General features: G+C 48.7%; 1 protein-coding gene and 1 pseudogene across 2 annotated transcripts; both read left to right on the forward strand.

The window, feature by feature from the left end:
• Positions 1-23,530, forward strand: GFRA3 (GDNF family receptor alpha 3). 2 transcript variants are annotated; one of them, XM_036423331.2, is made up of 8 exons: positions 24-267; positions 4,631-4,918; positions 16,415-16,507; positions 18,044-18,359; positions 21,569-21,672; positions 21,819-21,953; positions 22,573-22,661; positions 22,872-23,530. In XM_036423331.2, exons 1-8 carry the CDS (start codon positions 198-200, stop codon positions 22,956-22,958), a joined length of 1,182 nt encoding a protein of 393 aa, XP_036279224.1. In that variant the 5' UTR covers positions 24-197; the 3' UTR covers positions 22,959-23,530. The 2 variants fall into 2 exon arrangements, with proteins under 2 accessions (XP_036279225.1, XP_036279224.1); XM_036423332.2 differs by lacking the exon at positions 22,573-22,661 and having other exon boundaries at positions 1-267.
• On the forward strand, positions 18,583-19,010 carry LOC118710711 (annotated as a pseudogene).
• Positions 23,531-24,980: the final 1,450 nt, after the last annotated feature.

Here is a 24,980-nt window from a genome sequence, read left to right on the forward strand (position 1 = left end):
GGCGCCCAGGACCCCGGTGGGAGAGTTGGCGCCCGGCGCGCGGGGAGGGGAGGGGAGGAGGGAGGCAGCGGTGGGAGGCGCCGGCCGGGCCCCCAGCTCCCTGAGCTCCAGGGCGGGGAGTGGAGGGAGCGGGGCGCCGGCACCGGCAGAGCAGCCCCGGGGCCAACGCCGCCCGCGCACCGCACCTCTCCGTGGCCATGGCGCGCCGCGCGGACCTGCTGTCGGCGCTGTCTGTCCTGCTGCTGCTGCCGCCGCTGCTCAGAGCTGGTGAGTGTCCCCTGTGCCCCCCAGGACCCTCTCGGCCAGCGTGATAGGAGGAGGAGAGGGAAGGCAGAGTGTAGGTGGAGCCCTGTCAGCACTGCCCGGAGAGGACTCCCTGGGCACCGCCACCTGGTTCCTCCGGGCCTGGGGAACTAGAGGTGGTCCCCAGGGGCCAGGGAAGGGCTGGGTCCCATGCCTAATAAAGGGTCTGAACTGTTGTAGATTGAGTTGCATGCAATGACCAGAACACTTACGCATCTCCTAGCGCCGGCTCCCCTCTTCCTCTTTTGTGGTGCATCTGTGCCGTCACGGAACAACCACAACTTCCACAATACCATCTCTGGCTGCTGGGGAAACTCCGTTTGCTCCACGTGGGCATCATCTCGTCCATCCCCTGTAAGGACGGGGGGAGTGGACACTAGGCACAGATGATGAGAAGTTTCCGTTAGAAGTGACTTGTCACAAACTAGGGTTGTAAAATGCTGCCAAAACATGCTAACATCGTTAGTTAGTTGTATTGCTGAGAATATTGCTCACCACCAACCCACGCCCCTTAAAGATGTACTTTCTTTAATTAGAGGAGAAAGCTGGCTCTTGGGCAAAATGGCCTTTCCCTGCAATCTATCAACACAGTGCCTTTCCCTGTTATTGATAGATGCGCAGTAGGTGTTTTGTGGGATGTGTAGATCAAGGCCTGGTTTTAGAACCAGGCCACTGGCCTAAGGAAGGGCAGCGTGGGGTCCCAGGGAATGGGCCCGTGCCTGGCCTTTGTGAGGGAGGGGTTCCTGCCCAGAGCCTGAGTGGAGGGAACGCTGAGGCAGGGACCGCACATGGACTGGTGACTCTGTCCACAGGTGCGTACTAGAGAATTGCAATCTTGGGTGCAAGGCAGATATGGGAGGAAGGAGGGAAAGGACTAGTTTGTCCAAACTGACCATTAGCAAATCAGGGCAGTAAGAAATCACTCATATGGTTTGACTGCCCAGGAAAGCTCACTAACCCTAACAGTACGGCTGCATGTGAGGATCAAGGATAAACACCGAACATCTTGAGCTTCAATGCCCCTAAATGCGCCATTGCCCAGACTTGGTGAACTATCAGCTAAGAGATGTTTACTTTTGAAAATTGTTACTACTGGATAATTTAGTCCAGTGAAAGCAATGAGACTTGGACCTGCTATATTTCTTTCAGCAAACACTTACTGGGTACCTACCAGAACATTTAGCATTTCTCAGGCTATTTAAATTCAGGTCCCACTTTTGGTAAAGATAAAAATCTCATGCCTTCCTTAAATATATTTCGAAACGTAAAAAGCTGTTTTTTCATCTTCCACATATAAAATGACTAAATATGCTTTTTTTTAAACTATACATTCCTTTGAAAATTCTGATATACCACTAAAAAGAGACCTAACTTCTCTCTTCTTCCACTCCTCCATTGAGAAATTCTGGTTTAATCCAATCCCTTCATCTTACATTTGTTAAACTAAGACCCAAAAAGTGAATTAAATGGTCCTATATAGGGCTGGGACTAAAGTGAGGTGAGTGAAGGGAGTGTCCAGAAACTCAGTAGTGAAGATAAAGAATATTTCAATGCAATATTTTAAAAAATAAAAATGCCAAAAAAAAAATCAATGATGAACAAAATATTGGAATTTTATTTTTTTTATTTTATTTTTAATGTGTAGTTTTAAAAAACATATATTTTATTGATATTTTACAGAGAGGAGGAAGGGAGAGAGCTAGAGAGCTAGAAACATTGATGAGAGAGAAACATCGACCAGCTGTCTCTTGCACACCCCCTATCAGGGATGTACCTGCAACCAACGTACATGCCCTTGACTGGAATCAAACCCGGGACCTTTCAGTCCACAGACCAACGCTCTACCACTGAGCCAAACCGGTTTCGGCAAAATATTGGAATTTTAAATAAAAAGATTAACAGTGTTGCCGAAGCTGGTTTGGCTCAGTGGTAGAGCGTTGGTCTGCGGACTGAAAGGTCCCAGGTTCGATTCCAGTCAAGGGCATGTATATTGGTTGCGGGCACATCCCCGTTGGGGGATTGCAGGAGGCAGCTGATCGATATTTCTCTCTCGTTGATGTTTCTAGCTCTCTATCCCTCTCCCTTCCTCTCTGTAAAAAATCAATTACACTAGCTATTGGGGTGGCACAAATACTTTTTTCAGGTCCCTTCCTCTCTGTAAAAAATCAAGAGGTTGCTGGTTTGATTCCCAGTTAGGGCACATACCTGGGTTGCAGGCGTGATTTCCCTGTGTGGAGTGTGCAGGAGGCAGCCAGCCGATCAATGATTCATTCTCACCATTGATGTTTCTATCTCCGTCTCGCTTTCTCTCTGAAATCAATAAAAATATATTTAAAACCCCCACAAATGTTCTTATTAAAAAAAAATAAATAAAGAAATGAAGATGCTGGTTTCTTTGAAGGAATGATGACTGGCAGAGGACTTATGGGATACTGGTAATGTTCTTGTCCTTTACCTGGGGTCTGATCACACAGGTGTATTCAGTTTGAAATTCATTAAACTGTACTTTTTTATGCGCTTTTCTGTATGTTGGGCTTCAAATAAAAATTTTTATTACCAAACATGATATACAAATGGCTACAATGAAAATATGGTTGAGCAACATCATTAGTTATTAGGGAAATGCAAATGAAAACCACAATAGAAACCACTTCATACCCATTAGGATAGCTATTAAAAAAAAAAAAAAAAAAAGAAAGAAAATAGCAAGAGTTGGCAAGTATATGGAGAAATTGGAACCCTTGTATATTATTAGTGGGAATGTGAAATGGTGCAGCCACTATGGAAAACAATTTGGCAGTTTCCCAAAATGTTAAATATAGAATTACCATACCATCCAGCTATCCACTCCTAGGTATATACCCCAAAGAACTGAATACAAGTTCAAGCAAATACTTGTACAGGAATGTTTACCGCCATGCTATTCAAAGTAACCAGAAGGAAACAACCTAAATGTCCATCAACTGATGTTTGGATAAACAAAATGTCATATATCCATACAATGAAATATTACTCATCCATAAAAAGGAATGAAATAGTAATACATGTTACAATGTGGATGAACCTCAAAAAACAGTGTGTTAGATGAAAAAAGCCAGATATAAAAGAGTAAATATTTTATTATCCCATTTACATAAAATATCCAGGAAAATCTGTAGAGACAGAAAGCAGTTTAGTGGTTGCCAGAGACTAGGAGCAAGGTAGAATGGTGTAATTAGTGGGTGTGGGTTTCCTTTTGGGGTGATAAAAATGTACCGAAATTAGATGGAGGTGATGGTTAGACTAATCATGAATTTAAATGCCACTTAATTGTACCCTTTAAGATGGTTAATTTTAATTTTACTTCAGTAAAAATCTTTCCAACTTAAAAATTTTCATTAAAAAGAGATGGCTGCAACAATAAAAGAGTAATTGTGTGAGGTGAAGGATATGTTATTGTGGTAACCACTTCACAGTATACATGTGTATCAAATCACATTGTACTCCTAAAACACACTCGTGTTATATATCAATTAACTCTCATTAAAGCTGGAAAGGGTGGGTGAGTGGTTTAGGAGAATGAATGTGGACGATTGAGTCAGGGAGACCAATAAGAAGTCTTGGCAGTAGTTCAGACAAGATTTAATGTTGACTAGAGCAAAGGAGGTAGTAATTGCTGTGGAGAGAAGTGGACAGATGCCAGATATGTTGTGGAGTTGACAGGACTTGTTGGATTGAACATAGGTTGTGAAGGAAAGAATTAAGAATGACGCCTAGATATTTTGCCATGAAAACAGGGGTATGATGATGTTCTGTTATCCCTTGATAGGGACCCTAAGTTCCAGAATGCAGGGTCTTCCTCCAGAGCTCAGCTGTAACCAATGTTGGTATTCCTGAGTCAGTGACAGCGTTAGCAAAAGCTCCCCATCCTAACTCAACCCGTTTCCACGATAAGGTACTTTCAGTAACTCAGAATTATTGCTAACTCTCATTAGCAGGCCCATACCCATTCTCAACTCTGGTTATGATGCTAGTCCTACCATGACACCTCTGCCCAGAGCCCTCCTCCCTGTGCCTGACAGGATCGTGTTTAAACAACTGTCCCCGTTCCCCTCCCAGGAGGCTGAGCAGCCTCTCTTCAGACTCCCTCCTCTTACTGGGCCTGATCTATTCTCTGCCTCTGCTGGGCTGCCTTCTCCCCACGTGTATTTCTAAAGGCCTTTTGTGCCACCCCAATACTTTCCTGCCCAAAGCTTCACCTGAATCCCCCAACTTACCCGAGGACGTGGTACTCCCAGGCAGCTACCCTGACTTATGTGAGCCTCACCTGCTATCTCTCCCTCCACAGGGGACCCCCACCCCACAGAGGGCCGGCTCACAAACAGCTGTCTCCAGGCCAGGAGGAAATGCCAGGCCAATCCCACCTGCAATGCCGCTTACCACCACCTGAGTTCCTGCGCTTCCAGTGTCAGCACCCCGTCCCCAGCAGAGGAGCCTTCAGTTCCTGTGGACTGCGTGGAGGCAGCACAGCACCTCAGGAACAGCTCTCTGATGAGCTGCACGTGTCACCGGCGCATGAAGAACCAAACTGCCTGCCTGGACATCTACTGGACTGTTCACGCCGCCCGCAGCCTTGGTGAGGTCCCCAGCCTAGAGTGGACTAAGCTAGAGGAGACGGCTCTAGGGGGTTGCTTTTTAATCCTTCAGTATAGGAGCCACTGGGTAGACTCTGAGAGGGATGTGACATCAGTAAGAAGTGGAGGGAGGAACTGGCAGTATCCTTTTGGGTCTCCCAACATTACGGTCTCACTTCCCACGTTCTTACCTGACAACGTGTAGCTGCCTCTTGGCAGAGGCCTGAAACAGGCTGAGGTCCAACCTGAGGAGCTGCTGGAACAGAAGAGTTTGGAGCGGGGGTGGAGGAAAACGATCTTAACCCATAAACAAGCTCCAAATACAATGTAACCCATAAATGCAGAGACTGGGAGGCAGTGCGCTGGTCCAGCCTTCAATAGAAAGGATACTCATTCCAGGCAGGAGAAGGTAAAAGAGAGAATGTATTTGAAGAGCCAAAGAAAAGAGCTTCCTCTGACTCGGTGTTAGTTTTTACTGGACCGTGCCGTAGTAACAAAGGCTTAGTTCTTACTCATGTTCCATGCGTTCCCTTCATTTCGGGATCCAGGCTGAAGTTACAGCCTCTGTCTGGGATGTTCCCTTCTTTTTTTTTTTTTTTTTTTTTTTTTTTTTTTTTACATTGTAAAGCAGTTTATTTTAGTTTTATGTGTCCCTCCCAGAATAGAGGTGCCTGAATCCCGTTTACAAAATATGTCTAGTGCCACATGGCCTCAGGGTGGGCCAAGGGCTGATCCTTGGAGCTCTCAGCCAGGATGGGCATTGCGAGGTGACCACCTCAGTAACTTAGTGACGGGGGACAAATTCTCTCCTGTGTCCCCATCTCCTGTGAAATGGTACCACTGGGCCCCTCGATGAGGAAGCCCAGGGCTTTATGTCAAAGGCACCGGTGTACTGGCTGCAGTGGCCTATGGGCCAGGAAGTAGCCATACGACAAGTTGTAGGGTGACAGGAAGTTGTCCCTCTCCTGGACACCCCCTTACTCCCCACATGCCATCAGTCCAGGGTCCCCAGGTCCCATGGGGCTACAAAACCTCCTTGGCAGTCAAGGTCAGGGGCTGGGAGCCCAGAGCAAAGGGACATGAACAATGGCAGGACCAGGTGATGGCTTTAGGAGCTCCTGCTCAGATGTTATATATAAAATACTTATGCTCACATTTCACTGATAAAGTAAATCACGTGGCAGACACGCCTGACATCCCAGGGAGACATTGAAAATCACACGCCAATAAGTGAGGGTATGTAATCTTACAGTGAGGGCAAAATTAACTGGAAATAATAATACAGTCTCCATGGTCCACCACTTGGTCAAAATATTTAGTTTCCTCTCTTCCGAAAGCAAAATATACTTATACGCATCTTAGGAAGATGCCCTAAGAGTTTTATCCAAGCATGACATCAGGCTTCAAGTCCAGGATCTTGTGATTATTTCTGCATCAGGTCTGAGTGTGGCTCCTCTTGATTTAGAAAATTATGGACTAAAAAAGACAAGTCACCTGCCTCCCATGTATACTTAATGCACAGTAATGGAACAGGGCAGGAAAACAAGAACAAGCGTTGTCAGTAAGAAAGAAGAGGGATGGGAGTCAGGCAGCAGGCTTTGATTCAGGGAGACTCTGAAGTCCTGCTAGACAAATGTCACAGGGCCACCTTCCTGGGGAACTGGGGTTGTTCTTGCTCCATGGGAGACTTGCTCTATTCATTGTCCTCTAGCTCTCTGGGAAGGCCTTCCTTTTCTGTCACTTAATATCATTGATAGATTCTTGGAAACTTCAACTTTAAGTGAAGAGACATAGAATGAAACCAATTTTAGAGTTAAGTTCCTATGGCATATTTCTTGCCTCAAAACATCCCCAAACTTCTAAATAAAGACCCAAACATTTCTGATACTAAACATTGAAATAAATGTGAGTTGTACACACATGTAAGAAAGACTAATAAAAACAAGTAAGATAATGTATTCCAGTTCAGGGTCATGGGTGACCAGAGCCTATCTTGGCAGCTCAGGGTGCAAGGCGGGAACCCACCCTGGACAGGAGGCCCTTCTGTCAAAGGGCCACTCATGCCCACAGCCATGCTCACTTAGAGGAGACAATGTGCACACGCTGGTTCACCTAACATGCGCATATTTGGGAGCGGGGAGGAACCTGGAGTACCTAGAGAAAACCCATGCAGACATGGGGAGATGTGCCAACTCCACACAGACAGTTGCTCTGTGGAGAATCAATTTTTTCCCTTCACCAACGTTATAATGAAACAATGTAGAACTAAATGACATAATTCAAAGACTTGCTGTGTTTTCTTTGGTCACATCTGAAAAGGGCTGGAGAGAGAACCTGACAGAGCAGCATTCTCAGCCTGCTTCTTATCTGAGGAATGTTGGGCATTTTAAGTCTCCAATAGGCACAGTCTCTTTTCATCCAAATTGGTGTCTCTTAGTAGTTGAACTCTTTCAAAATATAATTTCTTTTTATACTTTGATTTCTGTCCCCTCCTGTGCCAGTATTGGCCTTTCCTATAATTATTTTTAAGACCTCCATCTCTTTCTAGACAGAATTAGAGATACCTTGCCCTTATCAGACTTCTGTGGGAGAGCAACTACCTTATTCTTTTTTCTCCAAATTTGTTTGTCCAACTGGCAGGATTTAGGATACCATCTCAATCAATGAGAGATCTCCACAAAGGGCATGATAACCACAAACTTGATTTGGTCTTTGCTCCAAGGCTGAGTTGTAACAGACTTTATTACTCAAAACATAATATATATATTATTTTTTTTTTTTTTTTTTTTTTTTAATAAGTTTTTATTGTTCATATTATTACAAATGTTCCTTTCCCCCCACCCACCATTGCTCTCCTCCACCAGGTTCCCATCCCACCCTCTGCCCTTTCCCCTCTCCCCATTGTCCTCATCCATAGGTGCACAGTTTATGTTCAGTCTCTTCCCACGCCCCCCTCTCCCCTTTACCCCAAGAATCGTCAGTTCACTCCCCTTCCATACCTCTGATTCTATTATATTCAACAGTTAATATTGTTCATCAGATTTTTTTAATTTCCTTGGTTTTTAGATTCACTTGTTGATAGTTATGTATTTGTTGTTCATAATTTTTATCTTTGTTTACTTTCTCTTCTGAAAGAACCCCCTTCAGCAATTCATATAATTCTGGTTTGGTGGTGATGAACTCCTTTAGCTTTTTTTTATTAGTGAAGCTCTTTATCTGGCCTTCGATTCTGAGTGATAGCTTTGCTGGGTAGATTATTTTTGGCTGTAGGTTCTTGCTATTCATCACCTTGAATATTTCTTGCCATTCCCTTCTGGCCTGCATGGTTTCTGTTGAGAAGTCAGCTGACAATCGTATAGGTGCTCCTTTGTAGGTTACTACCTTCTTTGCTCTTGCTTCTTTTAATATTCTCTCTTTGTCTTTTGCTCTTGGAATTTTAATAATGATGTGTCTCGGTGTGGTCCTCTTTGGATTCCTTTTGTTTGGAGTTCTGTGCGCTTCCTGGACTTGTAAGTCTAATTCTTTCACCAGGTAGGGGAAGTTTTCTGTCACTATTTCTTTCAGTATGTTTTCCATATCTTGCTCTCTCTCATCTTCTGGGACCCCCATAATTCTGATGTTGGTTCGCTTGAAGTTGTCCCAGAGGTTTCTTACATTATCTTCAATTTTCTGGATTCTCTTGCCTTCTAGCTTCTGTGGAGGAGTGTCTTCTGGCTCTTTATGTTCCAAATCTTTGACTTGATTCTTGCGATCTTCCTTTCTGTTTTTAGGACTCAGTAAAATATTTTTTATTTCAGACAATGTATTCTTTATTTCTTGTTGACTCCTTATTAATTCTAGTTGATCTCTTTTCATATCCTCGTAGCCCTTATCCATCTTTTCTAAGAAATTCTTGAAAAAACTTATAAGGGTAGATTTGAACTCTATATCCAGACGCTTTTTGTCCTCCATTTCTTTCGTTTGTGATCTATTTTGTTGTCGCATTTCGCAGTTACAGATGGGACGGGGTTTCAGGGTGGAGCCTGCAGCTTTGGCTTCTGTCAGCCCCGCCCTATGCGGGTCCTTCAGTGCTTGCTGCTGCCAGCGCCTCTGAGAGAAAGGTGCCCTCGAGTTTCGCCTGCTGTCAAACAGTCTATGCTCTCCCACAATGAGCCCGGTATTGGGGTTCAGTTCAGTTGGAAGTGGAGTTGGAGGTGGCGTTCAGAGCAGTCTGGAGCCCCAGTCTCCTTCCCGTCAGGGCGATCCCGCGGCCCAGCCGACCGTCCCTTCTCTGCGCGCAATGTGCGCGCCTCCGGGACCTCCTTTCGCCTCTCCCCGGGGTTCCGCCTTACAGCCCAGCTCCCTATGGCTGAGCCTGAGTCCCCGGGGTCTGGCCCAGAACCGGGGATCAGAGCAGTCGGGGGCCCAGCACAGTCGGAGCTTTTCTCTCCTTTCCGCTCAGGAACGCCCGCCAGGCACTCGGCCTCCCTCCTCTCCGGCTCCGTCCTCTCCGCGCGCCGCGTCTCCGCGTCTCCGTACCTTGGCTTTTCCAGCTCTTCCGCACCTCCTTCTGGTTTTCTCCTTGCTTCTCGCTGTAGAATTTCCAGTCAGTCAACCTTCCTGTAGTTCTGGGCAATGTCCGTTTTATATTTTAGTTGTATTTTATTGAAATTGTTGTGTGCGGCTGCGGCTAGGTGTTCACCTGGGCGCAGCCATCTTGGATCCTCCTTTGAGATTCTTCATAATATATATATTATTGATTTCAGAGAGGAAGGAAGAGGGAGAAAGAGAGAGAGACATCAATGATGAGAGAGAATTATTGATTGGCTGCTTCTTGCATGCCCCCACTGGAGATTGAACCCGAAAGGCGGGCATGTGCCCTTCACCAGAATCGAACCTGGACCCTTCAGTCTGCATCCTGATGCTCTATTCTCCAAGCCAAACCAGCTAGGGCAGTGGGCGACAAACAGCGGCTCACGAGCCACACGAGAGTGGCTCTTCCACAAAATACCATGGGCGAGTCTATTTTGAAGAAGTGGTGTTAGAAAAAGTTTAAGTTTTAAAAATTTGTCTCTCAAAAGAAATTTCAATCATTGTACTGTTGATATTTGGCTCTGTTGACTAATGAGTTTGTTGACTACTGGGCTAGGGCACTCAAAGCATTTTTCAGTTTTATCTTTTACCATTTGAATATAAGAAGCAGTTGCAACTCTTAATCCTGTAAGTCCTGGAATTGCTGGATTCTCCCTTTTCTGTTTCTTTTCTATTTGCAAACTGGCCAGTTTGTTTCTGAGCTTATATCTTCCTTCGAGTCCCTTGCCAAATCCAGCCAATAGCAATGAAGACATACTACTAACCTTCTGTTTATCAGCTTCTCCTCTTAAAGTATGAGCTCATTCAGTATGTCATCTTTCTTCCAAGTTCACCACCCTGTTCAGTCCCAAAGCCAATGCCATATGTTAGACTTTTTTTTTTTTTTTAATCAATCTTTATTGTTCATATTATTACACAGGTTCCTCGTTTCTTCCCCCCTCCACCAGGTTCCCACCCCACCCTCTGCCCCCTCATCCTCATCCATTGGTGCACAGTTTATGTTCAGTCTCTTCCTCCCTCCCTTTCCCCGATAGTAAATCCCTTTTCAGATAGCAAATCTGTTACTTAGCATTTTCTCATATCAATAATACCTCCATATGCCCAATGATACACTTCACACAAAAGACATTTCCAAATAGGTCAACCAGCCTCATCCAGGCCCCACCCAAGGCACTCACAGATCAACACCCCAGCGCTATACTAACTCAACACATCCAGATCTAAGCCTTCATCACTTGATTCAGCAGACCCTCAAGTTCCCGCAAAAGTTTCCAGCCATGTCTGAGAGGCAGCCGTGGGGCAGGGGCAGGTGAGGAGCGAGCTGTTTTGGGCCAGGCTGCTCCGGGCCTGGCCTCTGTTGCTCTGGTTTGTTCCACAACCAGCTGCTCCGTGTCTGGTCACTGCCGCTCCTGACCCAGTTGCTCTGGACTTGGCTGTTGCTGCTACAGGCCTGGCCACACCCGACTCGGCTGCTCTGGGCCCAATTGCTCCAGGCCCGGCCGCTCCGGGCCTGGCTGCTCCCAGCCTGACAGCCACTTCTCCGGGCCTGGCCGCACCGGACCCGGCTGCTCCGGGCCTGGCCGCTCCCAGCCTGGCAGCCACTGCTCCAAGCCTGGCCGCTCCCAGTCTGGCAGCCACTGCTCTGGGCCTGCCACACCAGACCTGGCTGTTCCAGGCCTGGCCGCTCCCAGCCTGGCAGTTGCTGCTCTGGGTCTGGTCACTGCCACTCCCCACCTAGTTGCTCTGGACTTGGCTGTTGCTGCTACAGACCTGGCCACACCCGACCCAGCTGCTCTGGGCCCGGTTGCTCCGGGCCCGGCCACTCCGGGCCTGGCTGCTCCCAGCCTGTCAGCTGCTGCTCCTGGCCTGGCCGCACCAGACCCGGCTGCTCCGGGCCTGGCCGCTCCCAGCCTGGCAGCCTCTGCTCCGGGCCTGGCCACACCAGACCCGGCTGTTCCGGGCCTGGCCGCTCCCAGCATGGCAGTCGTTGCTCCGGGTCTGTTCACTGCCGCTCCTGACCTAGTTGCTCTGGACCTGACTGTTGTTGCTACAGGCCTGGCCACACCTGACCCAGCTGCTCTGGGCCCGGCCACTCCGGGCCTGGCTGCTCCCAGCCTGTCAGCCGCTGCTCCTGGCCTGGCCGCACCAGACCCGGCTGCTCCGGGCCTGGCCACTCCCAGCCTGGCAGTTGCTGCTCTGGGTCTGGTCACTGCCACTCCCCACCTAGTTGCTCTGGACTTGGCTGTTGCTGCTACAGACCTGGCCACACCCGACCCGGCTGCTGTGGGCCCGGTTGCTTCGGGCCCGGCCACTCCGGGCCTGGCTGCTCCCAGCCTGTCAGCCGCTGCTCCTGGCCTGGCCGCACCAGACCCGGCTGCTCCGGGCCTGGCCGCTCCCAGCCTGGCAGCCGCTGCTCCGAGCCTGGCCACTCCCAGCCTGGCAGCCACTGCTCCGGGCCTGGCCGCACCAAACCCGGCTGCTCCGGGCCTGGCCGCTCCCAGCCTGGCAGTCGCTGCTCCGGGTCTGGTCACTGCCACTCCCCACCTAGTTGCACTGGACTTGGCTGTTACTGCTACAGGCCTGGCCACACCCGACCCGGCTGCTCTGGGCCCGGTTGCTCCGGGCCCGGCCGTTCCGGGCCTGGCTGCTCCCAGCCTGTCAGCCGCTGCTCCGAGCCTGGCCACTCCCAGCCTGGCAGCCACTGCTCCGGGCCTGGCCGCACCAGACCCGGCTGCTCCGGGCCTGGCCGCTCCCAGCCTGGCAGTTGCTGCTCCGGGTCTGGTCACTGCCACTCCCGACCTAGTTGCTCTGGACTTGGCTGTTGCTGCTACAGACCTGGCCACACCCGACCCGGCTGCTCTGGGCCCGGTTGCTCTGGGCCCGGCCACTCCGGGCCTGGCTGCTCCCAGCCTGTCAGCCGCTGCTCCTGGCCTGGCCGCACAAGACCCGGTGCTCCGGGCCTGGCCGCTCCCAGCCTGGCAGCCGCTGCTCCGAGCCTGGCCACTCCCAGCCTGGCAGCCACTGCTCCGGGCCTGGCCGCACCAAACCCGGCTGCTCCGGGCCTGGCCGCTCCCAGCCTGGCAGTCGCTGCTCCGGGTCTGGTCACTGCCACTCCCCACCTAGTTGCTCTGGACTTGGCTGTTACTGCTACAGGCCTGGCCACACCCGACCCGGCTGCTCTGGGCCCGGTTGCTCCCAGCCTGTCAGCCGCTCTGGGCCCGGCCACTCCGGGCCTGGCTGCTCCCAGCCTGTCAGCCGCTGCTCCGGGCCTGGCCGCACCAGGCCCGGTTGCTCCGGGCCTGGCCGCTCCCAGCCTGGCAGCCACTGCTCCGGGCCTGGCCGCACCAGACCCGGCTGCTCTGGGCCCAGTTGCCCCAGGCCCGGCTGCTCCGAGCCTGGCCGCACCTGGGCTGGATGCTTTGGGCTTGGCTTCTGCTGTTCTGGGCCTGGCTGCTCCCAACCCGGCTGCTCTGGGCCTGGCTTCTTCGGGCCCGGCCACTCCGGGTCTGGGTGTTCCTGGACTGGCCACCCTGGGCTTGGCCGCCTCTGCCTCAAGCCTGGCTGCCCCTGCCCCAGGTCTGGCTGCTCTAGTGCTGGCCGTTGATGCTCTGGTTCTGGCTGCTGCTGCTCTGGGGCCTGGCCGCTGCTGCTCCGGGTCCGGCTGCCACTGCCTTGTGCCTGGCCACTCTAGGCCTGATCGCCGCTGTTCCAACATTCTGTCCCTTTTTCTTTCTTTCTTACTTTCTTTTTTTTTTAAAACGCATTTATGTTGCAATGTTGGCTGGTGAGTTGAGTTCTGACTTAGTCTTTGATTTTTCAAGATCTTCTTTGTATTCTTTCTTAAGTAATTTTACTATCATTTGCTCTCACTTGATTTCTTCACATTGAGAACTTCTATTGTTTCTTCCTTCCCGTCCTGGAATCTCAGCAGGTTGGCCTGTGGCACCCCTTTGTTCTCCGCGGGCTCCTGCGCTGCTTCAGCCTGTCGCTGGGGTTGGCGCCGCCCAGGAAGCATCCCCGGTCCTTGGCTCTGTTGCCTGCGCTCAGCGGTCGAGGGCTCAGGGGCACCCCCCCCCTGGAGGCCCCGTCGCCCGGCTCCTTGCTGGCACCCGGCTGGCAGGTGTCCAGCGGGGGCTCCTGCTCCTCGTCACGATCCTCCAGTCTGGAGCTTTCTTTCTCTCTCCCGCTAGGGGAGTCCAGGATCAGAGTCAACAGACTGTCCTCTGCGCGCAGTGTGCGCGACTCCGGGGGCTTGGCCTTTCGCCGCGCTCCCAGGACTCCACCTCACAGCCCCGTCTCCCCCTGCCCAGCCTGGGTCCCCAGGGACTGGCCCAGACCGGGAGTTCGGGGCGGTCCGGTCTGAGGCTCAGCGCCGCCGGAGGCTTTGTTTCTTCTGGCTAGGGTAATCCAGCATCAGAGTCAACATTCAGTCCTCTGCGCACAAAGCGCGCGACTCCGGGGGACCCCGCCTTTCGCGCCGTCCCCGGGATTTTGCCTCACAGCCCCGTCTCCCCGTGCCCGGGCCTGGGTCCCCAGGGACTGGCCCAGACCGGGAGTTCGGGGCGCTCCGTTCTGAGGCTCAGCGCCGCCGGAGGCTTTGTTCCTTCCGGCTAGGGTAATCCAGCATCAGAGTCTACATTCAGTCCTCTGCGCACAAAGCGCGCGACTCCGGGGGCCCCCGCCTTTCGTTTTTCCCCTGGGATTCAGCCTCCCAGCCCCGTCTCCCCCTGCCGGAGCCTGGGTCCCCAGAATCTGGCCCATAATGGGGCTCAGCGCTGCCAGTTCGGGGGTTCAGCCCAGGCTGGGGGTTTCATTTCCTTCCTGCTAGGGAACGCCAGGCAGCACCCAGCCCTCTCCTCCTCTCCGGCTGCGACCTCTCGGTGCGCGCGAACGTGCGAGCGCGCAGCATGTCTCCGTACCTTAGGCTCTTTTTTCAGCTCCTCTGACTTTCCCTCTGGCTTTCTCCCACCTTCCTATTGTAGAGTTTTCAGTCAGTCGACCACCTGTAGGTCTGGGCAATGTCCACTCTACATTTTAGTTGTATTCCATTGAAATTGTTGTGAGCTGCTGCGGTTAGGTGTCTACCCGAGCAGCCATCTTGGATCCTCTCTGTCCATATGTTAGACTTTTGTTGTTGTTGTTCCTGCAGCACTCACTCCACTTCTACTTACCAATAGCATTTTTAGTAAGAATTTGCTATGTTATGCTGCAGTAACAACCAACCAACCTCAAAACCTCTGGCTTTCAACAACAAAAATGTATTTCTTGCTGAAACCGGTTTGGCTCAGTGGCTAGAGCGTCGGACTGCGGACTCAAGGGTCCCGGGTTCGATTCCGGTCAAGGGCATGTACCTTGGTTGCGGGCATATCCCCAGTGAGGGTTGTGCAGGAGGCAACTGATCGATGTTTCTCTCTTATCGACGTTTCTAACTCTCTATCTCTCTCCCTTCCTCTCTGTAAAAAATCAATAAAATATATTAAACAAACAAACAAACAAACAACAAAAATGTATTTCTTGCTCATGTTACACACCTGCTGCAGGCTTCCATGAGTTGCTCTACCTGTCTTCTTCATTCAGGGAAACAGGCTGATAGAGGTAAGAGAGCAACAGCAGACCCAGATAATGGTCCCTAAAACTTTTGCTCAGATGGATGTTATCTATGAAACTTCAGCTCACAATGCACAAAGCAAATCACATGGCCAAGCCTGGCAGTGGGACAGGGGTCTGAAAGTCACATGGAGACAGGTGGGGATGTATAATCTCCCCACAGGGTGGGTAGCAAATAATTGGAAACAGTAATACAATTTATCACACTCTTCGATTCCTGCTTTTCACTCCTCTTCGTAATCCTTCTGTTTCAGAACTTCCCCTGAGACTTCTCCTTGGATCCTTTTGCCTCCCTTTCCCCCTTAGAGGCATGAGGTCTTTCCATGTATCCAAACTGTCCTCTCCTGTTTGGCTGACATTATCCATATTCCTCATTTCCTGAAGATGCATTCATAGAGGTTTATTGGGTGTCAAAACTGAAAGCTCACCTCTCTCGCCTCTCTTCCAGCAAGATTTGTTAACCAACATTTACTGAGTACCTACCATGTATATGAACTCTGCCCCCCTTAAGGAGCCCGCAGCCCCATGGGGGTACTGTGAGAGATGTGTTTCCTTTGAGATCACAGTTTCTTCCGTCTAAGCTTTTCTCCCTCAGGTTCACTTTGGGACCTGGCCTCACTTCTATCTCCTCGGCATGCAGTGCTTCCATAGCCAAGTGGGCAGGCCTGGAACAGAGTCTACCACTGCCCCTTCTTCAATAGGAAGAGAAAACAAGACAAAGTACTGTAGCCTGCTCATGACCTTCAGAACTATGTCTAGTGCTTAGGAGCAGAGATTCTGCAATCAGCGAGTCTAGGTTTGAAATCCCGGCTCCACTTTTCAGCTTATGTGAGTCTGAGCAAGCGACTTAACTTCTCTCATCCTGTTTCTTCTTACCTACCCAAAGGCTTCTTAGGAGATCAAATATATATAGAATATATGTACAGGATGTCCCCCCAAAATGTATACACACTTTAACAGCTGACAGCTCAATTGATGTTTCTTTCTTTTCAGATTTAACCCATTGGAATTAATAATGGATTAAAAGTGTGTATATATTTAGAGGGACACCACCATATATATATAGAGTCACTTAGACTCTAGTGCCCAGCACACAGTGTGCTCAACATGGTACCTTTACCATTCTTATCATTAAACCTATTATAGTTTATTCAGGGCCCTGCTCTTTCTCTCTTCTCACAGCTTACAGCTAGTTAGGAAGAGACTGCGTTTTCCTTTTCTCCACAGAGCTTTGAGGTCTGACTTAGCAGCCTCAGTTTCTCCTACTCCCATCCCCCGCCCGGACCTCAGGACTCTGGTGCTCCCCTCCTTGTCTCTAGGTGACTATGATCTGGATGTCTCCCCCTATGAAGACACAGTGACCAGAAAACCCTGGAAACTGGATATCAGCAAACTGAGCATCCTCAAGCCAGGTGTGGAGGCAAGACTACGTATGGTGTGGGGGCTGGGCCTGGGTCCTGGTGGGGAACCCAAGCTGGGAGCTTGTGAGGGAAGAGTCCTCGCCTGCCAGGTAACTATAGCAGCATTGTGCAGGGCGGGAGCCTGAGTTCTGGGGCATAGTCTGGCCTCACAAGAGCCATCAAAAAGCAATAGTTATCAGGGAGGCATTCAAAGTAAGCCCATTAGGGCTCCTTGGTTCCAAAAGGTGGGTTTCGGCAAAGGGTTTGTGGGAGTGGCAGCAGTCCCAGAAAAAAATGTACCTCATTCGAGATAGCCACAAACGTGGTTGTTTTGCCCTGGCTTTGGGTAGCTCAGTTGGTTAGAGCATCATCCCGATATGCCATGATTGTGAGTTTGATCCCTGGCCAGGACACATATAAGAATCAATCAGTGAGGGCATAAGTAAGTGGAACAACAAGTCCATCTTTCTCTCTAAAAAAAAAAACCCCAAAATTCCTTTTAAGTAGGATTTTTTTGTCTCTGAAGACTAGGAAATTGCTTGTTTTCAACCATTTTAATGGGATGGGCAGGGAAAATGGTTAGAGAGTATGACTCCTCAGGGGTTTCTCAGGGTGGGGAACCATCTGTCTGGCAAGGACTATGATGCATGTTTTTTAGGAAAGTGAAGCTGTTGTGTTAATTGGAAGGAAATACACACACCCACGCTCTTTTTGAGAAAGATGCGAGTTTTGTTATATAGTCCTATGTATTCGAATTTTGAGAGAAAAGCAAAGAGATTTATACATAAACTTTTAGTTACATGGAATCCAGGAATTTACCTCTTCCGGTTACTCCATTGTTCTGATTGCTAGGATATTCTATTAATTGGAATATCACTGTAATTTCCCAAGACTCAGGAGAATGGGAAACTTTTATGCATGCATCAACCAATGTAAAAAAAGCGGGTGACTGAGCAGAATTAGGTAGATGTAAAACAAAACAAAAATCCTAAGTAGAATTAGGTTGCATTTGTTGGACAGTTCAGAAAGTGCTTTATTAATCCTCACCGGAGGGTATTTTTTCCATTGATTTTAGAGAGAGTGGAAGGGAGGAGAAGAGACAGAAATATCGATGTGGGAGAGACACATGGATTAGTTGCCTACTGCTAGATTGTATCAAGCCTACAATCTAGCTACCTGCCTACAAGCCAACAAGGCTGTAACCACTGAGCAACCCAGCTCGGGTCAGAAAGCGCTTCAGATTGTTGTAGGGTCTCTAGCTTATTTCCACCATGAGATCTCATTCGACACATAAGATTGAGGAAAGGGTTTTTGTAATGTGAGCTTTCTGGCTACTTGAATTCTATATAGATAAATGAGCTTTAGATGTACACTATGTGGGGTTGATTCCCCTGGTCAAGCTGAGGAGTAGGAGAGCAGCTTACTCTGAGCAGTCCTCCCTCTCTTCCTACCCCCACTACCATGCTTGTTAAATCAGAGGGCTGCAAGGATTCCTAGGGAAGCTGGGTTTGCAGGAGGACTGGCGACCTGGTGCGGCTCTCTCCACAGACTCGGACCTCTGCCTGAAGTTCGCCATGCTGTGCACTCTCAACGACAAGTGTGACCGGCTGCGCATGGCCTACGGGGAGGCCTGCTCCTCGGGGCCCCACTGCCGGCGCCCCGCCTGCCTCCAGCAGCTCCGTGCTTTCTTCGAGAAGGCGCCGGAGCCGCACGCGCAGGGCCTGCTGCTGTGCCCCTGCGCGCCCTCCGACCTGGGCTGCGGGCAGCGCCGGCGCAACACCATCGCCCCCAGCTGCGCGCTGCCGCCCGGGACCCCCAACTGCCTGGAGCTGCGGCGCCTCTGCCACGCGGACCGGCTGTGCAGGTGTGTGTGTGGGGGAGAAAGATGGGGGGGATGGAGGGTGGGGGGGAATGGGGATGATGGGGGTGGGGGAGTGCGCGGGCGCCCGGAGGGCAGGGTCTGCAAGGACATAGTGTGCACCGTTCCCTCCAGGCCGCGCTGGGTCTGACTGCCCCCGGGGCTGTGGACTGACTTAACCATGTAACTCTCCTTCAGAACTTTGTGAAACTCGTTTCTCAAAAAGAATACATCGCATTCTCTTCCGGGGATGGTGACTTCAGGCATTCACCATGGTCCAGCGTTTGACATACCGCCGGAGGCTGTCCCACAATACAGCCTCTAACAAAGCTAGACGGTCCCGAACCCCTGGAAATAGGATTGTTTACCTTTACACCGAGAAGGTTGGGAAAGCACCCAAATCTGCGCATGGTGTGTGCCCAGGCTGACTCCGAGGAGCTCGTGCTGTGAGGCCTAAAGTTCTCATGAGGTTGTCTAAAATGAAAAATCATGTCAGCAGGGCCTCTGGTGGATCCATCTGTGCTGAATGTGTCCGTGAAAGGATCAAGCGTGCTTTCCTTATTGAGGAGCAGAAAATGGTTGTGAAAGTGTTGAAGGCACAAGCACAGTCAGAAAGCTAAATAAATTTAAAAATCAAGCTTTTTTGAGAAAAAAAAATACATCATATTTTACTTGTGTGAAAACTTGAGAAAATATAAAAACCTACAAAAATACCACTCAGAATCCATCACCTGAAGCTAATTGGCCATACTTTGGGGAGCATTTCATTCTAGTCCTTTTTTGTATATAGATAAAGAAAAATTGATATTCTGGGAATATGTTTATATCTTGTATCTCCTCATTTATGGTACATATCTCCTCATTTATGGTACATATCTTCGGAGCATTTTCTGGTGGAGGCAGTATGGGATAGTGGTGAAGACAGGCTCTGAAGTCAGATCTAAATTTAAGTTGTGGGTCTGTGTGACCCCTTGAGCCAATCATTTTACCTAAAATTCCATCACCTAACCCAGGTTTCTGCCTAACGCAGCTTTACCTCTGTAAAAACTGAAATAATAACTTATAGGAGTTTGGTGAGAATTAAAGTACATAATTTATGTATAGTGCTTAACTTGCTGGTGCAAAGTAAGTACTCAATAAATGGTGGTGCTTATTTTGTCATTTACTACCTTTAACAACTTGTTTTTTTTTGTGTGTGTTTTTTTTGTTAATCTTCACCCCATGATTTTCCCCCCATTGATTTTTAGAGAGAGAAAAGGGGAGGGAGGAAAGCAGGGGGAGAGAGAAAAAGAGAGAGAGAGAAAAACAACTATGTGAGAAAGACACATTGGTTGCCTTCTGCACTCTCCCAGATCAGGGCCTGGGTTCAAACCTGCAACCCACGTATTGCCCTTCACCAGAAATGAACCTCTAGCCAACACTCTAACTATTGAGCCAAACTGGCTAGGGCAACCACTTTTTTTTTTTTAAATATATTTTTATTGATTTCAGAGAGGAAGGAAGAGGGAGAAAGAAATAGAAACATCAAAGATGAGAAACACTGATCGGCTGCCTCCTACAAAGCTCCCCACTATGGATTGAGCCTGCAACCCAGGCATATGTCCTTGACCAGAAGAATCGAACCCAGGACCCTTCAGTCTACAGTCTGATTCTCTATCCACTGAGCCAAACCAGCCAGGGCACCACTTGATTTTTAAGAGCCTACTCCATTTTATGGATGCCTCGTATTTTATTTAATCATTCTTATTATGGAATATTTAGAATGTTTTCTAAATAAAGCTACATAAGTATCACTCTAATTTATTAATCTTGGTACACAAATCTAATTATTGATTAGGATGTGTTGCTTACAAGTACCATTACCGAATCAAAGAGTGTGGGGATTTGAAAGGTATTCGATATGTATTATTTAGCCAAATTCTGATCTGGCTTTCCTCTGCCTCGTCAGGAAAACACTCAACAAAATGTAGTTACCATCCATTCAAGTGACATTTGTTGACAATGGAGTCACATCAACCTTGTTTTGCAATCTGATTCTTCCACTTACTTCTCAGTAACCTTGGGCAAATTGTTTAGCCTCTGAGTCCCACTTTCCTCTTCTGCAAAATATTACAGTCAGAGCTCTCAATGGTTATAATACTAACACGGAATACTGACTATGGGCTAGGCACTGTTTTAATACTTACCATGTATTAATTAACTCATCTAAACCTAACAAGAGCTCTGTAAGTTAGGCCGAAACCCGTTTGGCTCAGTGGTAGAGCGTCAGTCTGCAGACTGAAGGGTCCCGGGTTCGATTCCGGTAAGGGGCATGTATGTTGGTTGTGGGCACATCCCCGGTGGGGGGTGTGCAGGAGGCAGCTGGTCGATGTTTCTCTCTCATCAATGTTTCTAACTCTCTATCCCTCTCTCTTCCTCTCTGTAAAAAATCAATAATATATATATATATATATTTTTTTTTTTAAAGAGCTCTGTAAGATAGATGCTGGGTTTGTTTGTTTTTATCAGCCTCAGTTTACAAATGAAGAAGCCACAGCAGAGAAAGGGTAAAGGACATGGTCACGTTCACCCAGGTTTGTTAATAAGGTTTGGAATGAAGTCTGGCCTAGAGTCTGTGCTCCTAACTTCTCTGACACACTGCCTGTTATTGTGCTGGTAGCTAGTACTGATACATAACAAGTGCTGGCCTAGATAAAGATATCATTCCTTTCTTCAAGGAGTTTGCATTTGAGTGGGGATGACAGAGAAGTAAGCCACCACCTAACACAAAGCAAAATATAAGGAAAACTGCAGAAATTTATAGAGAAAAACATACCCATAATTCCATCATCTGAAGATAAAGTTTTACTTATTGTAGGATGAATGTTAATAATAACATCCAAGGTGTATTAAGCAATAAGTACCAGGCACTATGCTAAATGCTTATTTCATCCTCACAAAATCCATGATCTCTATTTACAGTCGAGGAAACAGAGGTTAAAGAAGCGGCCTGAGATCTCATAACCAGGGATTGTGGAGCCCAAATTCAGAGTGATATGCTGTGGGGACCGCGGTGATAGTGCATTTAACTGTGACAGGAGCAGACTCCACTGGGCCCGGCTCTGAAGGCAGAGGAGGATTTGTCATGAAGATAGGCCTGTCAGCTGAAGGGGCGGCATAAGATCTGGCTGCAGGCCAGGTCCTCAAAGGAAACTCTTGAATTTTCTTTCTTCCAGATCACGCCTGGCCGATTTTCAGACCCATTGCCATCCTATGGACATCCTAGGGACCTGCGCTACAGAACAGTCCAGATGTCTGCAAGCATACATGGGGCTGATTGGTGAGGCTAGGGGATATAGGCTGGCCCTGGGGTGAGAATGCTCTGGCTACTGAACCCAGATGGAGTGCTCCTGAGATTGATGAGAGAGGGTGGGAGCTGAAGTTGGAGTTGGCCTAGGCTCTGACAATCCCCTCTTTACCCCCCAGGAACTGACATGACCCCCAACTTCATCAGCAACGTCAATGCTAGTGTTGCCTTAAGCTGTACCTGCCGAGGCAGCGGCAATCTGCAGGAGGAATGTGAGCGGTTGGAAGAGTCCTTTTCCCACAACCCCTGCCTCAGTAAGTGTGCTCCCTCCGCTCCGCTCCCTCCTCAGTGGCCAGGCCATCTGGTCTCAGGGAGGGGAAAAGGGTCAGCTCTGTCTGTCTCCTGCAGGCCAAGCAGTGCCCTCCTTAGGATAGGTTTACATCCCCCAGCCTGGGCCTTCCTTCTCCTGCTCCCTGAGGGACCTCCAGGCTTCCTGTTCAACCTGGCAGGGCCCAGGACACCACACCTCTTTCTTGATGCCGTCCTTTCCTCGCGTCTACCCTCCTATATCCCAGGGTCCCAGAGATATTCCATTTCCTTCCTTGGGAGCCTAAAGAGCCCACAACTGTCCGCTTCTAAACTATCTTCTCCCTCTCTCTTTGGAAAAACAAACAAACAAACAAACAAAATATATATATATATATATATCGATATATATATATGATTGATTTTTTTACAGAGAGGAAGAGAGAGGGATAGAGGGAGAATCATCGATCAGCTGCCTCTTTTACACCCCCTACTGGGGATGTGCCCCCAACCAAGGTACATGCCCTTGTCCAGAATCGAACTTGGGACCTTTCAGTCCGCAGGCCCATGCTCTATCCACTGAGCCAAAACCAGTTTCGGCTAAACTATCTTCTCTTTTCTCCTCAGTGGAGGCTATTGCAGATAAGATGCGTTTCCACAGCCAGCTCTTCTCCCAGGACTTGTCAGACTCCACTTTACCCGTGATGGAACGCCAGGTAGGGCCTCCTCTGTTACACCCCTCATCCCTTTACTGAATCGTCTGGAGAGTCCCAGACAAGGCAGGCTGGGGGGATGAAGTGGGGAACGTCCCTGTTATCACAAATACTCTCGGCCTCTAAGGGACACCTTAGGTGAAGGGGGCAGGCCTGGACGGAGGCCGAGGTGGTGAAGGGGGAAGAGCTAACTCCATCGCATTTCTTCCACAGAACAAAAACCTTGCTTTGAGGCCACAGCCCTGGATGCCCTCTCTCTTCTCCTGCACACTGACCTTGATTCTGCTCCCAAGTTTCTGATAGCTGGACATCCCTAGGGCCCCTCGTCCCCTCTACTACGCCCAGCCTGACCTGCCGCCTGCAAGAAGTGGGGAAAGGACCGCATCCAGAAGGAGGCTCAGTACACAACACGGCCGGCACCCTGATACCCCCACTGCTGCACATCCACACAATCGAAGCTGACTGGCTAAGGTCTCATTCCCTCCACGGCTGACTCAGGCCACCCCTCCTTGGGAATTGGTCACCATGGTCTAGCCATATCTTCTGGTGGTGACTGGTTCTACGAAGCTCCCTCCTGCTCCCTTCCTCCCAGGTCATCAGGGTTTAACAAATCAGTGGCTACTGCATTCTCCAGGTAGTCAGGGCTGGGTGTTCTGAGGCAGCTTGGAAACAGCCTCCATCGTTAGGAAGGCCAAAGCAAGAATCCTGCTCCCTCATCTGAATGGAGGAGGGAACCTGATGCCTGTCCTGCCTGGAACCCTACAGAGCATTTGAGCATCAGGAGCTGGAGTATTTAGGCCTTGATTTCCTCCTGCTACTGCCCCAAAGTCCTCCCAGCCTCTTGGATTATGATTAAACATTTTGACTTAAAACTTTGCTCTTTTTCCATTTTCACACATTGTGAATTTATACAGAACTTGGGATTTTACAGGCAGAGGAGCACAGACCAGTGATCAGGGGACATATCAACTCTACCACCCACTGCTGTGTGACCTTAGGCAAGTTTCCCAGCCTCTCTGTGTTCTTGACATAGAGTTGGAAAAAGAAGAAAAAAATAGCTTATCTGAGGCTGTAGATCTGTATCTGGCCAAGCTCCAGCCATTCCTGGGATACTGCCTGGGATCTGTCACAGCAGCGTAGAGGGGAGGGTCCTTAGTCAAACACAGTATTTATTGGGTACCTGCTTGTGTTACTGGTTTGCTCCACAGTCTAATGGGGGCTTGAGGAAAGGGGAGACTGGTACTTGATCTGATTAACAACCCTGTTGGGATAAGGAAACAGCCACCTATGCAAAGTAGTTGGGAGAATATACTTACAGGTTTGTGGACATTTGTCCGTTAACTCATTCACTCACCCTTTCCATAAGCACCTGATGAATGCTGGTTGCAAGGCACTGTGCTACATGCAGGAGATTCCAAGGTAATAATACTCAGATCATGTTTTCAAGCTTTTCACAAGGCAGGAGAGTAGACAAGACAGTCAATAAAAAATGCAGTGTGGTAAGTGCTGTGCAATAATCATAATGATAACCTCAGTTATTGAACCCCTACTGTGTGCAAGTACATGTATTAATTATTTTAATCCTCCAACAACACTTGATTTTGTCAGTGTTTTAACTATGTGACCTTGGGCTTAACCTCTCAGGGCCTTATTATCCACATGTGTAACATGGAAGAAGCCTAGAATCTACCACATAAGAAATGAGATAAGCCATGTAAAAGCATTGTGACTGACACAAAGTAAGAACTCAAAAGAGGCCGGGACCAGTTTGGCTCAGTGAATAGAGCGTCGGCCTGTGGACTGAAAGGTCCCGGGTTCGATTCCGGTCAAGGGCATGTACCTTGGTTGCGGGCGCATCCCCAGCAGGGGGTGTGCAAGAGGCAGCTGATCGATGATTCTCTCTCATCAATGTTTCTAACTCTCTATCCCTCTCTCTTCCTCTCTGTGAAAAATCAATAAAATATATATTTAAAAAAAAAAAGAACTCAAAAGAGTTAGCAATTATAGTATAAGGTTTTTGTAGAGAATTCGGGTGATATAGATAATTAGCAAGAAGAAATGAAAAACCTTTAAAATATCACTGTCAAACTTCCAAATCTGCTCCCTACACATCTGTACACATGAGCATCTAAGGGTATGTATAATTTTTACATAAGGGGAGGCAGACACTGCATATCGAAGTAGAACTTGGTCTTATATCACCCTTTTTATCAGCTTTGTAACATGCACTTGTATGAATTCATTAGTTCTACATACATAGTTTATTATATTTATTTATTTATTTATTTATTTATTTTAAAATATATTTTATTGATTTTTTAC

Source organism: Pipistrellus kuhlii, unplaced genomic scaffold (assembly GCF_014108245.1).
Source record: "Pipistrellus kuhlii isolate mPipKuh1 unplaced genomic scaffold, mPipKuh1.p scaffold_m20_p_8, whole genome shotgun sequence".
NCBI classification, from domain to species: domain Eukaryota; kingdom Metazoa; phylum Chordata; class Mammalia; order Chiroptera; family Vespertilionidae; genus Pipistrellus; species Pipistrellus kuhlii.

Bases quoted from the DNA above. Each gene is read 5' to 3' on its own strand.
- GFRA3 (XM_036423331.2), top strand. From the start codon at position 198: ATGGCGCGCCGCGCGGACCTGCTGTCGGCGCTGTCTGTCCTGCTGCTG. The intron at 21,673-21,818 runs GTGAGGCTAGGG...TTTACCCCCCAG, and splicing joins AGCATACATGGGGCTGATTG to GAACTGACATGACCCCCAAC. The intron at 22,662-22,871 runs GTAGGGCCTCCT...TTTCTTCCACAG, and splicing joins TACCCGTGATGGAACGCCAG to AACAAAAACCTTGCTTTGAG.